At 43.8% G+C, this 16227-nt stretch overlaps 1 protein-coding gene across 2 annotated transcripts in view; it reads left to right on the top strand.

Annotated features, from left to right (window-relative positions):
* The window catches only part of LOC126539919 (ubiquitin carboxyl-terminal hydrolase 11-like), a 205799-nt gene that overhangs the window by 19645 nt on the left and 169927 nt on the right, over nucleotides 1-16227 (top strand). For both annotated transcript variants that reach the window (XM_050186737.3, XM_055075713.2), the window contains exons 2-3: nucleotides 7246-7363; nucleotides 15884-16077. In XM_050186737.3, coding sequence (XP_050042694.1) covers nucleotides 7248-7363; nucleotides 15884-16077 — 310 coding nt within the window. In that variant the 5' untranslated portion in view covers nucleotides 7246-7247. The remainder of the gene's footprint in view (nucleotides 1-7245; nucleotides 7364-15883; nucleotides 16078-16227) is intronic.

Consider the following 16227-nt stretch of genomic DNA (forward strand, 5'->3'; position numbering starts at 1 on the left):
TCATTGTCATCAGGGGTGGTGCCGGAAGACTGGAGAGTAGGCAAGATTATTCCAGTCCCCAAAAAAGGTCCTCCATCGTTGTGCTCTAGTTATCGCCCCATTTCACTCACCAGTGTTTGTTGCAAACTAATGGAGCATGTTATTTACTCTCAGATGGTAAACTTTTTAGTATCCAATAACCTCTTTCACCCAGCTCAACATGGCTTCCGTAAAGGTCTTTCATGTGACACCCAACTAGCTTTATTTTTTCATGATCTAAGCTCTAACCTCGACTTGAACGCACCAGTAGATGCTATTTTCTTAGACTTTGAAAAGGCATTTGACAAAGTTCCACACCAACGGCTACTCCAAAAACTTTCCCGTCTCAAGATTAATCCATTTGTACTAGACTGGATACGTAGCTTCCTCACTAACCGACAAAAGTTTGTATTTGCTGACACACAGTCATCTAAAAGATCTTCTGTCCTTTCGGGCGTACCACAAGGCACAGTTCTCGGACCACTACTCTTTCTAATTTACATTAATGATCTTCCTACTGAGATCTCTTCTAACATGAGATTGTTCGCAGACGATTGTGTAGTTTATCGACGCATAACTAACACTTCAGACATGCATTTGCTTCAAGATGACCTAAAACGCATTGAATTATGGTGTAACAAATGGCTGATGTCTTTAAATACTAAAAAAACCTCGCTAGTTTCTTTCCATCGCAGACAGCATCACCAATCAGGGAAATACACCATATACGGCGCCGAAATCTCATCCGTAGACTCGTATAAATACCTCAACATAACCTTTTCAACTACCCTAAATTGGTCACATCATGTCATTAACTTAGCCAATGCCGCGAATCGAACCCTCTGTTTTCTCCGCCGGAATCTAAGACTTGCTCCCCCATCAGTAAAATTGTTAGCTTATGTTACATATGTCCACCCTAAGTTAGAATATGCATGCTCTGTCTGGGATCCTCATCAACATAACCTATCTAATACACTGGAATCAATTCAAAACCGTGCAGCCCGGTTTATCTACTCTGAATATTCTTATCATGCAAGCGTGTCTGAACTAAAATCCCGTGCCGGTCTTACTAATCTAGAATCGCGACGTCTTATTTCTAGACTGTGTCTTTTTCACAAATTCTATCATGCACCACTCCACATTTCAGCTATATTACCAGCTCATCGTCAGTCCAGCCGCATTAACCACAGCAAAGCCGTGTATCCTCCCCCGGCGCAGACTACCTCTCATCTACGATCATTTTTTGTGAAAACTGCCAGGGACTGGAACGGTCTGTCTGCCGACATCACGCACCACTCCGACACTCATCACTTCAAGGCTGCTCTTGAATCACTGTTTTGTTAAAGCCCATCCCTCATGTAATACCCCATCTCTGGGGCCTTTGAGGTATAATAAATAAATAAATAAATAAATAAATAAATAAATTAACAAGCATGGTGCCATGCATGCACAAGCAAACCGCGCACACTTATCTAAATGCTGGAAGGAGAAAGCACAGCAGCTGCAGCGAGCGAATCGGCCTTCGTGCTCCCTATCGCTTCAACACGAACTTAATGGTTGGAACATTGATGCAATAAGAGGTTGTTGTTCAAAATGCGCGATCAAGTTGTGTTCAGTTTCGCCTCAAGCGATTGGTTAATCACGTGAGGCGGAACTGAACGCAACCTGAATGCACATTTTGAACAACAGTCTCAATCGTGTGAGATGGAACTGAACACAAACTGAACCGGCACTTCGAACAACGATCGCGATCGCGTGAGGCAGAACTGAACGCAAACTGAACGTCCGTTTTGAACAACGATCTTAATAGCGTGAGGTGGAAATGAACCCAAACTGAACGTGCATTACGAGCAACGATCTGAATCATGTGTGGCGGAACTGAACGCAGACTGAATGCTCGTTTCGAACAACAATCTCAATCGCGTGAGGCAAAACTGAATGCAAACTGAGTGCGCATTTCGAACCACGCTCTCAGTCATGTGAGGCGGTACTGAACGCAAACTCAATGCGCGTTTCGAACAACGATCTCCGATCGCGCCCCAGAGTGCACACGAAGCTATTAGCCGTCGATACACCTAGACTCGACTCAGTACTCTTTGCAGATCAAGATAGGGCCCAAGCGGCTGCGCGTGGCCGTGCCGTACGCAGTGGCTGCCGGAGTAGGACGCCTCCCCTCCCCCTGGTGTCTTGCGCGCAACGTAAAACAGTGCACTTTTCAAACTGGCCATTCATTTTTGACATATGCTGGAATTAGTAACTTCAGGAAGTGCTTCTGCATAGTACAGGCTAACAATTATGATAACGTAACGCCAACAGACAATGAAGCCAAGGAAAGCATTGGAAAAATTAACTGTGGTCTCAATTGGAATGTAGAAAATAATAAAAGGGAAATGAAAGTGAGGACGAAAAGATAGCTTGTTGCCAGCGGGAGTTGAACCCACAACCTCCGCATTACGCATGCGTTGCACTACCAATTGCGCTACAGCAGCGGCTATCACTTCTTTCACTAACTTGGCTATTTATGTCTTTACTAGATCTAGCCAGCGCCAGTCGGAGCCAAGGTGGGTGGATGTGGAGCATCCTTTTTTGCCTGATGGCGTCATGTAACACATGATCTTAGGAGAGCACTTATCAAGTTCCTTTAATCTTTTTTGTCTTCTGTCTTTTTATCATTTTAACAGGTTATCTCTTTATCCACTTTAATTTCCCGTTTCTTCATTATTTTCTACATTCAAATTTAGACCACAGTTAATTTTCCCGATATTTCCTTGGCTTCATTGTCTGTTGGCTTTGTGTGGTCATGATTAACAAAATTAAGCGCCTCAGTTCCCCTTCTTCTCTCATTTATTTATTGCGAGAGTCTCGAATCTGGAAGCCTTGATGTCATTAGGTAGCATGTGAAGGTTTATTAGCCACGTGCCTGCTCTCCTAAGATCACATGTTACATGGCACCATTTAGAAAAGAAAGGGTGTTCCACATCCGCCCACCTTGGCTCTGAGTGGCACTGGCTAACACTCCTAGGGCTAGATCCAGTACAAACATAAATACCAAAGTTAGTGGACGGATTGATAGCCATTGCCATAGCACAATTGGCAGTGCAACACACGTGTAATGCGGAGGTTGTAGGTTCGGCTACCACTGGCGACACATTATCTTTTCATTCACTTTCATTTCTCTTCATTATTTTCTACATTCCAATTTACCCAACATTAATTTCCCTGATGCTTTCCTTGGCCTCATTGTCTGTTGGCTTTATGTGGTCATGATTAACAAAATTGAGCACCTCAGTTCCACTCTCATGTTAACAATTCGTACTTAAATTATAAATGCTGTTACAAGAGTGCCAAGTTGGAAACTGTACAAGTCACGTTTGGAGGTAAACAAACCTGCCTTAATATTCAAAAGACTGCAAATTGAACTTCTATGCATAGCGTGCATAGATGAGAGACAAAAGAAAGAATGACTCCCAGCGCTGTGTGAATGTGTCTTTCTTTTCTATCTTGTCTTTGTGTGTGCAGTGTGTAAAAGATCATGCATCCCTGACTTTCCCAAGCCTCCAACCTAGCAACCTAATTGAAATTTGCACTCATAATCCAAGTTAAAAGTTGGAGACACTGCATAGCTGACATAAAAAAACTGCGCTTCATTTTTCATACCATGTGCACAGTATTGGCATTTGGCCCATTTGATGTGGCTCAAGTTATGGGTGAGAGTTGTGGAAAACTGTACAGGACTTGTCTCAGTATCTAGGATATAGTTAAGCATGAAATGCTAAGGTGTATGCTTGGAGACACTTCACACTTATAAAATACAATAAAAAAGGTTTAGCTGGAAACGTATAATATAATAGTGAAACGTAGGAAGGTCACCGAACAGTCGCCACACAGTTGTGTCTGCCTGTGCTAGCAGAATGCCAGCTGTTGGGCAGATCCTAAAAAAATTTTTAATACCATCGAAGCAGAATATTGTTGTTAGTGTTAACATCAGGAGCTCCTTCCCCACTTGGCTTTTGAAACTTGTTTATGTGGCTTGTGATGCCTTGTTTGCTTTGGTTACCTTATTGGCATGGCAACCTTATGCTCAGCTCAAAGACAGGCTGGAAAGCGGCTTCTAGTTTTAAAGTAGCACTTAAGGAAAAATAAGTCCTGGCAAATTACCCTTCTGCAATACCAAAAAAGCTACACTTACTGTGGGAAGAGGCTTGGTAAGCCAGAAAAAGTGCAAGTAGTGATGACATTGCCTTGAAGCTCCTGTGCTCATGGATTTTTGACAGCGTCTGGTTGGGCCTAATTTTTTATCGTAATGATAGAATGCACTGCATCCTAAAAGAGCCAGAGACTGAACTTAGCAAATTTCAAGAACGTTTACTGATGCAGAGCAGAACAAATATGAGAAAGTACTTGGGAATCCATGATGTCATACTGATGTAATGATACTTGGGTTTCGGCATGACGAAGAAAAAAATTAAATTTGGCTTTCATTTTCACTTCTCACATTCAATCTCTTACCACAGCGTCATTTAAAATAAGGTTTTGAAGGAACACCAGTCTAGAGATTTATTTTCTTTTGAATGTCCCTTTAAAAGTGGCACTGAGGTTCTGCTTTGGTTATGAGCAAGGAAATCTGATGCTCCTGTCTGCTGGGCTTTGGTCCAGCCACGCCACAGCATAGCATAAAAAATATCTGTGTGGGTGTGCATGGGATAGCACGGTAAATATCATGTTTTCATATCAAGCTGAGAATTCTAATCGATATGCCACGGCCACTTTGTATAAGCTAACAGATACTTGCAATGGGCACTGACAAACACGCACCATAGACCTTCCAGCCTGTAGCTACATGTGCTGTGACGTGTGCTCTTCCTCCAGTTCGCCAGCAGTGTTCACAATTCAGGCAGACAGCTTGCTGTCTGCCTGAATTGTGTGTTCCTGAAGCAGGTGGAGAAAGATGTGCCAGGAGTAAAGGCGAACTTAGCAAAGGCCATCTTACGGAGGATTCAATGACTGTGTTTGTCTTGCACGTCCTTTCAAGTGGACATTGCTGTGGACAGCGCGTTTCACTTTGCTGCTGCATGTAAGCTGTATGCTTATTCAGTTTGAGAGGGGAGTCTCCACTCGACCCTCCACCTCAACCTAGTAAAGTGGACGGCAGCGCAATCTCTCAACTGTAGTTGTCACTGTGATTCAATGACACTCCTTAGCTTTTCTTGAGAACAGATATTGTACAGGCTCCACAAGTGTACCTGACTGAACATGAATTCCACAAGCAGCTTCTTATTGTAGGAATCACTGAGGAATGTCTTCTCGAGTGGAGAGGCAGTGCTTTGCTCCACCCTGTGTAGTCTAGGAAGAGCTTCGAGTTGAGGTCGGTTTGAGAATAATGTGGTTAGAGAGCTACAGTGCCATCTGGAGGTCTTCTAGAAACTACTGGGTAGTTTGCACCACGGTATTCTCAAACAGATCGTTACCCACACCTCATCCTTGACTCCGAGTGGAGCAGAGCGCTGTCTCTCGACTTGAAAAGACATTATGCTTCCTTAGCACCCATCAATGATTTCTGTGAGAGAGTTGGAAAACTGAAGTTACCTGTCAGTGGTGGCTTAGTAGGCTGTGGTGTTGCACTGCTAAGCACAAGATTACGGGTTTGATTCCCGGCCGTGGCTGCCGCATCATGATGGGGGTGAAATGAAAAAACGCCTGTGTACTGTGCATTGGGTGCACGTTAAAGAACCCGCTCTGGTCAAAATTATTCTGGAGTCCCCCCACTACAGTGTGCTTCACAATCAGATGATGGCTTTGGCGTGTAAAACCCTAGAAATGTAAGTGTAATTATAGAACTGAAGTCCACGGTGATGTGCCATCTGTGGAAAAGAGTAAGAAACACTGTTGGCAGTGAGACATTGACCTCGTGGTTGAGTTAGTACAGTAGGTACAGCCCATTGTGAGTCAATGATGGTCATTGCCAACGAGCTCCAGGTGGCAGAGTCAACTGTCACACTTTCTGAAAGAATGTTAGGTGCTAGTCTTATTGATGCCTTTGCACCGATCGCACACATATTCAAACGCATGTCACATGTGAAGATGAAGTGGTTGGCTGCGTACTTCTATGACATCTCACATTGTACATGTCTTTCCAGTTCATCAGGTTTAAACCCGCTTGACTACTAATGGGAACAAATGGAATAATTCTGAATAAACGTCTGGGGCCGCTTTGAGAAATAATATTTTTTTGGGATATGGCTTCGAGGCAATTTTCGCTTTTGTTTGAGCCCCACTTATTTTGTTGTCCTCCTCACTTACGGAGAAGACTAACAGACAGCCACACAATTCCTGAACTTTTCAAAGGCTTTCATTATGAAAGCAGTGGCTGACTGCAACATGCACCACATGATTGAAACCTGTAGGCATTTTCAAACCAGCATTTGCCCTGAACCCTGAACCACCCCTTGGGCTTGGTAAAATAACATAGTCCGCAGGTAGCATATCTTGTTGTGAACATCTCAGCCAAGTTCTGCTGTCGTACGCAGTCTGTGGAGCTCGCAAGCGGAGTGCGAAGTCACCTTTCTCTCAAACGCTCTCGTTTCAAAAACCTCATGATCCTCGCTCTTTTCTGTGTGCTTTATTTCGTCGTAAAGCACACTTCAATACGCGGCTGTTATTGGTCACTGCGCTCGGCTACACTGCGTCCGCCGCGAGGTGCCACCACGAGTCCGGTGGCTAAGTGCACTGCGGCTCTCTGAAGACAGTCGCGTTTGGCTTACGTTTAGCGCGGCATAGGCACCAAATTGGGAATTTGAACTGCGTGCCAGGGTGACGTCTCCGCCGTAGCCTTCGCAGTACAAGGCATTGGAGGAGGAAGGGGAGCATAGCTGAGGCCGTGTTTGATTCCCGATAACTCCGATTCTGCTGAACGCATTGAAGTACTTTTTGCGGCAAAGTGGTCTGAAATAGCCTGTCTTCACTTCAAATATCTTTCTCCACTTCGATAAAAAGTGGTTCAGGGCCCCTTTAATTATTGAGACTGAAGGTAGTTTTATTGATCTGTCTATGAAAATAGCAGTGAAAAAATTGGGGTACAGAGTTTGTTGCAGATGCGTGTCATTTTTGTCTGAAAGGTCGCCACAATTTTCTGAAGCTGTCATGTAGTTGGAAAATGCCTTGCACACCTAGTGACAATGTGTGTGCCCCACCAGTGTAAAGCAAGAGTGTGGCTCTGTGTGTGTGCAGGTATGGACTTGTCCCTTCCGTCCACCTCGACTTGTGGTGCCACTGCCATCTCGTGCAAGGCTCCCACCGCTTCCCCAGCTGCCCTGACTGAGTGCGTCCAGCTACGCCCTCTCTTCTGGTAAGTGGCTGCTAGTTGGAGCTTGGTGAGATGACCTTTTGACTCTTGCCAGAGGGGTTGCCGCGAGCACTTGGCTGCCTGTGTTTCAATTAAAAAATGACGCAAGTAGGTTCATGTTCACCGCTGCCTGTGTTTCAATTAAAAAATGATGCAAGCAGGTTCACGTTCACGGGCAGCATGGTGCATGGGTGAACCAAGACTAAGCTTGGCGAGTTGGTGTGCACTCATGGTCTGAAAAGAAAGAAAGAAAAAGAAAAACCGGTGCAGCAAAAACATGAAGATCGAGAAGATAACAGGAGTTGGAATGGTTGCCTTGTGGTTCATTGGCTATGTCTCCTTGTGCAGTTTTTTTCTTTTTTTTTTTCAAACCCTGGGTGCACACCACTAGCCCAGGCTGTAGTCTTGATGCGGTACATTTCTTATACTTTTGGTGCTTTTTTGTGTAGTAAAGTTATCCTTACTAGTCCTTCAGTTTTCATTATGTGGCATACAGTGCTTGTGTTGTCTTGTTTTTTTCTCATTTGTGTGTGCAAATCTCTACAATTTTTTTCATACCTTGGTAGCATGGAAAGAAGCTGAGCTTCAGGCACTTGTGCTTGTCCATTTGCTCAGCATACAATTGCCAGAGTAAATGTTTTCAACTTGTCGAAAGAGGCCATGGCCTAGCTCTCTGGAAAGACCAGCCACAGAAGAGGGCTGGGTGGATGAGACTGTTTGAAGTCTGGGGTGGAAATAACAGGAGGTAGGTTGGGCCTCTTGCCTTAAGCCTGTTTCACGTGCAAGCGAAAATGCTCGCGAATCCTGCCACCGCGCCGCAGAAATCTGTTTCGAGCGGCGGCGGCGGCGGCACTAGCGTCGTGAGCGGCGAGGTTCGGGCAAGTTGGAATTTCATCGCGGCGGCAGAGCGGCAGCACCGCTTCCGAGCGGCCTGCCTCGACATGTGACCAGTGGAGGACTAGCGGGGGAAAGCCTGCGCATAGGACGATGTTTATTTACTTGCTGCACGTCGTACGGGCAACATGCCAAGAGAGCTTTTCAACCAATTGCTAAGCACAGGTGTATCTATAAAATACAAATTTGAGAGGCAGGGACAAAGCAATGCTCATGTTGGTAGTCGCAAACTGCCGAAACTGGCTGAAAGTCCCGTGTTTTTTGCCAGCAACATTGCTATTCGCAGCGGCGGAAAACGCGCGGCGGCAATGCATGTGAAACGAAATCTCGCGAAAAGCTCCGCAGCGCCGCGCCGCTGTTCGCTCCATTCGCTCAATCGCTTGCATGTGAAACAGGCATTATTCCGCAGCCTTTATTTTTAGTTGCTGCATCTGAATGTGCTTTATGGCTTAGTTTAATACTAGAGGTGCTGCAGATAACCTATTCGGAGCCACGTGCGCCTCTCCGCGCATGTGTCGATGGTCCCTCTTTCCTTTTTTCTCTCTTTTCTCTTCTATATATATATTTCCGAGCTGGAAATAAAGCATCGTCTTTTTGCTCTGTGAATCGCCTGGATTTCATCGCGTAGCTGCCGGCCTTGGGCCGGTAGAACGTAACAAGAGGGAAATTTGGCACTAGCCATTCAGGTTGGTATCACTGCTAGTACATAGAATTTTTCATGGTTGCTTTTATAAAGTGCATTGTGGCTTCTTCTAGCCTTGTTGTATGCCTTTCTGTTACTTGCATGCCTGGAAAAGCTTCCTTAGAGAAATAAAGTCCTGTCAAAAATTTAGTGCTAGAACCAAACAAAGATGAAGGGAGAGAACACACCAAGAACACTCATGGTGCACTCTCTTCATTTTTGTCTTGTCTTAGCGCTAAATTTTTGACATAAATCAATACCAGCTTGGTCAGTTCACCCTCCTTATTAGCAGTTAAGCATTTTACATTTGTATGTAATTGAATTTGTCACTTCATTTCTTGTGCATGAGTTTGTTTCGACATTTGAGCTTTTGTGTCATAGCAGCCGATATGGAGTCTGTGATTTCAAAGCATCAGTTTTTTTATCGTCAGGGGTTGGCCTGTGTCATGAATGTGCACATAACACAATGTTTGCCACATCGCAGTGCGCCTTCAGTGCTCTGCCAGTGCCAGGGTTGTTGGCGGTGGGAGGAGTACGTGCCACATGGGCACGCTCTCCATATGCACCGTCCAGCCATGAAAAAGAACTGCAGTATGACCTGCTCGTGAATATTTTACAATAAAACGAGTTCGCAGTAACGTGTCAGTGTTCATTGGTCTGCAGCTGTTAAAGTGCCTTCTACATAAGCACGCACTTCGCTCTCTTTGGCAGGAACCATTAGTGTCAGGCCTGGCGGTGAAGCATAGGTAATGAACAACTACTGAAGAAGTCAAAGGCGGAAATGATATAATAATGCAGAAATCTTTAAAAAAGAAAAGATATTGTACATACACTTCGAACCGAGGATATCGCAGCCTTCAGCTTAATTCTTTGGCACAGCGCCGCTACACACGAATGGAGAGCAAGCTTGGTCCAAAGTATTTATCCACTGTTGCATAGTCGGCTTGGCTAGGGACAAATGGAGCAAAGCATGTCCTCTTTTGTAGTACTGTAATACCTAGGGAAAGGCAGATTTCGAGAGACTGAAGTCCCCAGATGTCTTTAGTGCAACTCATGCTTGTGCACAATAATCAAGCAAACACCAGGGTGTCTACCAACCAGGAAAACCAGGAATTCTCAGGGATTTTGAATAGTCTTCAAATGCTCCGGCAAAATTTGTACTTCTATCAAGGAAAGTCAGCTGTATTTTTATTGAAAGGGAACGAAAGTCGTGCTAATGCTGGCTTGAGTAAAAGAGAGGAATTGTAACTAATCGTCTCTGACGCCGTGTCGTTAGCTGGAGAAGTTTCCAGTGTACAGTCGACGACCGATTTTCCAGACGCTTGATTTTTCGGACATGCCCGATAATTCGAACCGCTTCGCGGCACCACCATGTCGTGCTCCACATAGATATGTATAAGAACGTCCATATGTATAAGAACGTCAGAAATTTCAGAGGCAAGACCACATCGCCGTCTCATTTTCTGGACTTTTTACTGTGACCGTAGGCCCAAAACAGCCTTAATCAAAGCCACCACCACTGCCATTTTAACGCAGTAGTGTCAAGGGCCCCGTGTCGCATAAAATTCTGCGTCTGTGTCCGGCGTCGGGCATTGCTTCGGCAAAAAGAATTTTGGATTAAATTCTGAACCATGCATACCCAACCACTCTTCTACCACCAAAATTGCTCATACCTTGTCTTTCATTCTTTACAAACTTATTCCTTGGAATTTTGAGAACGGCAGCCCACCAACAAATGTAATGGGAAAAAAAAAACGCCGACAGCATATATCTTTTATGTTAGTTCTCCTCAGATTTCAATATTAAAGGTGCGTAACAATAGCAGGAGATCGACTCATGCAAGAGGCCGTGTTTCTACCAGAAAGCTTGCCATCGTGCATAGCGTGCGCTGCCAGCGTTTCCCGGTAAATGTTAGTTACACAAACGGCACCGGAAAGCATGAAAAGCAGTCGGGGATCTTTGAATGCTATTGCCTTCCACTCCTAAAGGCGAAGCTTAAGTGTTCTCCAAACTTTTTATTATCTCGCCGCCTCGAACGGGCGCTCTCGCATGCAGATGCGCTGGCAGCCGTAGGCGGCAACGCTAGGCCTAGCTGCTTCGACATTCGCTGTTAAACTTCTTGCCCATCAGTGGCACATTTTTTATTAAATTGATTCGCCGCTGTCAGCAATGGCATCGACTCCACCTTTGTAATCCTCGCAATTGGCTTCGAAGCTCGGAAATCGCTGTGTGTTGCATAATACCGGTTCCCGAAAGTCAGCTTTGCCTCAATACAGAAAAGCAGTGCAGTATATGGGATGTATTGCGGTGAAGCTTAACAAGTGGGAATGGGCATTTGTCACGGGCACAGTATGTATTCCTTAATTGCACACGCGTGCAGCCGCCATCTCCGGTCCCAGTAAGAGCACCGATATGCCTAACAAGCGTGATGGTAGGCCTTCAGAGCTTTTCTGGATGTGCCTGTGGTGATTTGAGCCCTAAAGGGCAGCAAAAGACGGGCATTCATTTTTTTCTGACTGCCCAATTTTCCGGGTGTTCTCGGAAAATTGGGAGTCCAAAATATCGAACGTCAGCTGTGCTACAGACCAAGAGGATGTTTCAAATGGTCCATGGAGCGAACGCGTGGTAGAAGGAACGTAAGAACAGAAAGGACCAATGCATTGAGGAATGAACGGAAAAGGAAGTGTGCCACTACAAAGTGTTGGCTGATGCCGAGATGCAGCTGCCCCTCATCCAAACCAATATAATCTCTTCAAATTGAAAGGCAACACTAAGGCGTTGTGTGCAAGCTGAAAGTTTGTCAGGACAGTTGAAGTTTACTTTGCAGCTGCAAGGAGAAAATCCCACTTGTGACAAGCTTGGGCCTCGTACCAATGAGCTTGCTATCAATTTATAGAAATATCTCATGTTCGAAAATATTGCTTCTGTATGCATGTTTTCTTATTCATATTTTAAAATGTTCAGGTTGATTTGCAACGAGCTTTACTTTTCCCGAAGCTATTTAATTTGCTGTGCATTTTACTAATCCCTTCCTTCTGTTTTCTTTTTGAATAAAAGAAACACTATTCCTTACTGTTCAAACTAGATTAAGTAGTTTTTAAAAAATTTTTTAGCATACTAAAGAGTGACAGCATCAGGCGACATTGTGTCAGCCTGCCTTGACATGAAACAAAGTTCTGTGTCACTCAGGGAATTTTGCCAAGGCACTCAGGGAAAACCTGGAAAACTCTGAGAATTTGGAAATGTTAACTTGGTAGACACCCTGAAACATGAGAAAGAAGGTCTCGTGTCTTTATGGGGCTGTGTCATCAGTGTTTACTGAATCTGTGAGCACTTAAATACTAATGAGGTGTTCAACCTGAAAGTGGACGACCCTGTATGTTGGTTCACGTTGAGCTAATAATGGTAAATGTAAATCAGGGTAAAAAGTGAATAGGGGTGCAGCATCAAGTGCCAAGGCAGTATTGGTGAACATGTTACATTTTTCTTGTGTGCATTTTGATAATCAAATAGCTCTTGAGCGTGTGTGTGTGTGTGTAAAACAAAGGTGGTGAAAGAGGGGGGCCTGTTTTTGAACTCATTGAGCACAGCTTCCTCGCCCTGCTAGGTTCATGGCAGCACTGGCATTGAATTTTGACTTGTTTGTTTTTTGCATACTAAGCTGTCCGCAGTTCTTGAGAACAAATTGAGTAGCAGGACTGGAATTTATTTATAATTTAAGAACCTCCAGTATCTTATTCTACCCTTTTCTTGTGACAAGAAAGCTTGACAAAAATTATAGTTGACTTTAAGAGGAAGCTTTTGATCTGGAGCTCTTATATGAATATACATGGAAACGAAGAAATTGGTTTTGCTTGGCATTCACTGCATTGACTTTGATGAGGTTTGTTAAATTTAAAAGAAAAAGTTAGTCTGTAGACTGTAGGAAACATGTTGCTACGGAACAGTATTTCCAATGACGAAGAGGCGAGCAGTGAGAAGAGGACGACGACGATTGGAGGCTAGCGCGAGCTGTTGCCTCTTGGCCATGTGCGGCGCATTCCTTTGTAAACATACTTGTATATAGCTTTTCGTCTGTGCTTTCCTACGTAACAATATTTTATATTTAGCCAGGTAAATTTCTTACAAATATTTTTTTAAATTGCAAAATTAGGGAAAACTGTCGGGTACGATGTTTTCAAATTTGCAACTCAGTAATAAGCAATGATATTACAATTTGTAAAGTCAGCCTCACCTATTAAGACATATAAAGCAGACAAAACTAATGTGTTATACACGTATTGCAATTATACCGCTAGTTTGCTAGTAGGACTTATGCGATACCCTCATAAGTACTGTAACAGTTTCACAAATTGTAAACTCGTGTATTAAATTTGTTATCTTTAGATGCTTTAACAGATGCAGTTTATAGAACTGTGATACTTGCTTTTGGTGTAGAGTTCTTACAGAGGTGCAGAGCACATCAATTTTTTACTGATATTCATTGCAATTTGGGAATTTTTGTAGAAAGTATGACGTCCTAAATCAGAATGCTTCCTGCAGTTGCTAACACTTAACTTATGCTCTCAAACGCAACAAATTTAATTCAGATCGGTCAAGCAGTTATCTCGTGAGAACATTTCTGTTTTTTTTTCTTAATGCATTTGAATGGGACAATCAGAGTTGGCTGCAAGTTAAAGCTTCCTCTTAAACATTCTCATTGTTTTGGAATGTGGGCTGTTGGTGTTGAAGATGATATTTTAAGAATGTCCTGGAAAACTGCTGCATTGCAAACAAGCTGAATGTTCAAGAAAACAATGCTTATCATAGGATAGTAGTGCAAGTGGCTACAGGAAATCTCATTGAAGTAAAAAACTTTGCTGAGCAACTGTAGGTGCTTGTGATCAAGGCAAGCAGTAATGTGCCTGGTGCATAATATGAGTATATATTTTTGCATTGAGAAAGTTTGTTTTGGAGTTCTCCTATACAAAATTGAAAGCCACTGTTTGCAGCATTTGTGGAATAGGTACATTCCACACCACGAGTGACACCACCCCATCAAAAAATAGTGATGTTTCACTTCGTGAATGCGGGTTACACACAAGCGTATGGAGGCCGCAAACATGCACAGCAATTGCGTTTTTGCATTTTTGTATGGCTGGTGTTTGACTTGCTTGAGTTAACAACTGTACCATATTGTTGCAACACACGGTAATTCATCAAAGACCCTTGAAAAATGCTTCTTTCATGGAGCCCAGTTTCAGTTTTCAGTTGCAGTTGCAGTTTATTATTCGTTCATAACAATTTGTTACAAAAAATGGTATACATGCTTAATTTGGATCTACAAGTGTCTCAGCTCATCCTGGGCTGTAATGTTCAACGTTTACATGGCAGATGTTCGAACTCACGCACACAGTCGTGCAAGTCGCAGGAGGCTGCTAATGAGGCATGCTGAAATTGCGAGGCCTTTGTTTAGTCTAATTCATTTCTTTATTTTGTATGAGGATCATTATATATTTCAGTTAAAGTTTGATTCTGGTTTAGGCATATTCCAAGTATATGAACCCAGGTTCACTTCCATTTGTTCACTATTTGGGTTGGATCTTCAGTTCAAGTTTAGGTTCGGTTTGACAGCCTGCATATATATGCTTTTTCTTGTATGTCACAAGTTTGCCCGGTTCATGTTCCACTGCATTTCGATCTTTCTGTGTTTTTGATTTGCTCCTATCGCTCCCTCAATGTACTACAGTTGACTTGCGTTAATTCGACTCTGGTTAATTTGATTTTTGTGTTAATTCGGTCCCGGACAGCACCCATGCATTTCTATAGGCCCATACTTTTGTTATTTCAATTCTAACAATGGCCATCGCTGGATAATTTGAACTTGACCAGTCAGCACATGTATATCTTACCCCTTTGGTGGCCCCAATAGCTACCTGTTTAGGGACAGCATCTGTCTTGGCGAATCTTAGGGGACACTGAATGTGTTGAACACATGTAAATCTCCCTGCAAAAATGCAAATTTTTTGCCTGCCATGGGAAGATTTTCAAGCACAAACCATAGCCCACCAAGGTCCAATAAGGATGCTTGCCCGATTCTAATGCACCATGTTTCTTTTTTTTTCAAGAAAATATGGCCGAAAATATTTTGCGCGGTGTAATCGGATACGAAACCAATATTTGCCCTTGCAGTGTTTGTATGCTTTACCGCATAACACACGTGTATTGTGGCAAAAGTAGCTTTAAAATCGTGTGGTGAAGCTGAATTTAAGAAACTGGCAGCCATTGTGCAACACATATTAGACCCTTGCCCATTTTTCTTGCTAAAAAATTGGGTGCACACTAGATTTTTACTTTGTTTAGATGTTTTAATGTCATTTCTATGTTACTTTTCTACTTTGGACATATAGAAAGTGGGTGCACCTGGGATTCGGGGGCGTGTTAATATTGGGCAAATATTGCCTCCTGAATCAGCGGTGTGACTTGGTGTATTTTCTGCATCCTGATGAATTTGGCCCACCACATAATTGAATAAATTTTGTTGACCTTGTTAGGTTCGAGTTAACGGAAGTCGACTGTACCATTGGGAGGCCTTGGAAGTTCTGTTAAATGACTGTGTTAGTGTAGTGATATACTTTTGGGGTGCATAATTTAACCTTAGGCTGCTTTCACAGCAGCCTCCCTCAGAGCCTAGCTGCAGCTTTGAGGTATAAAAAAAGGTAGTCTGACGATAACAGTTGTTAGTCATGCTTGTTGGTGGGATGACATAATTACGTCAAACAGTGCAAATGTGTGGCTGAGGCTAGAGAATGTCTCATCAATACCATAAGATTTCAAATATACCGGTGCCTGTGTTTGCAAGGAATCTCCGATGAAAGAGTGGCCTCATTGCTGGAAGAGGTGTCCCTCTTGTCCACTTGTGGTGCTAATGCAGCTGCCCTTTCCCTCTCCCCCACTTGTGTGCACAGCACCCTGTCGCCTGAGACGGAGCGTGGGGGCGAGCTGCCCGAGGAGGTAGCCAGTGGGGACATGGGTCTCCCCGAGGAGGACACTGCACTCTGGCCTGTCCAAGAGGAAGGGGGCCCGCTGTCGCCTCTGTTCAGCAGCCTGCAGGATGCACCTCTGGCACCACACAACGACCACACGCCACCCACTCCTAAGGGTGAGGATAAGATTCTTGCACTGAGAGCGAGGACACAGGTTTGATTTCTGAATATGGCAGCTGCCTGAAGATGGGGAGGGGGGGGCTGCACGTGAAAGAACTGGCGGTAAAAATCTGGAGCTCTGCACTGTGCCCACTGTATGTGTGTGG

The sequence above is a fragment of the Dermacentor andersoni genome, chromosome 2 (genome assembly GCF_023375885.2).
Source record: "Dermacentor andersoni chromosome 2, qqDerAnde1_hic_scaffold, whole genome shotgun sequence".
In the NCBI taxonomy this organism is placed as follows: Eukaryota; Metazoa; Arthropoda; class Arachnida; order Ixodida; family Ixodidae; genus Dermacentor; species Dermacentor andersoni.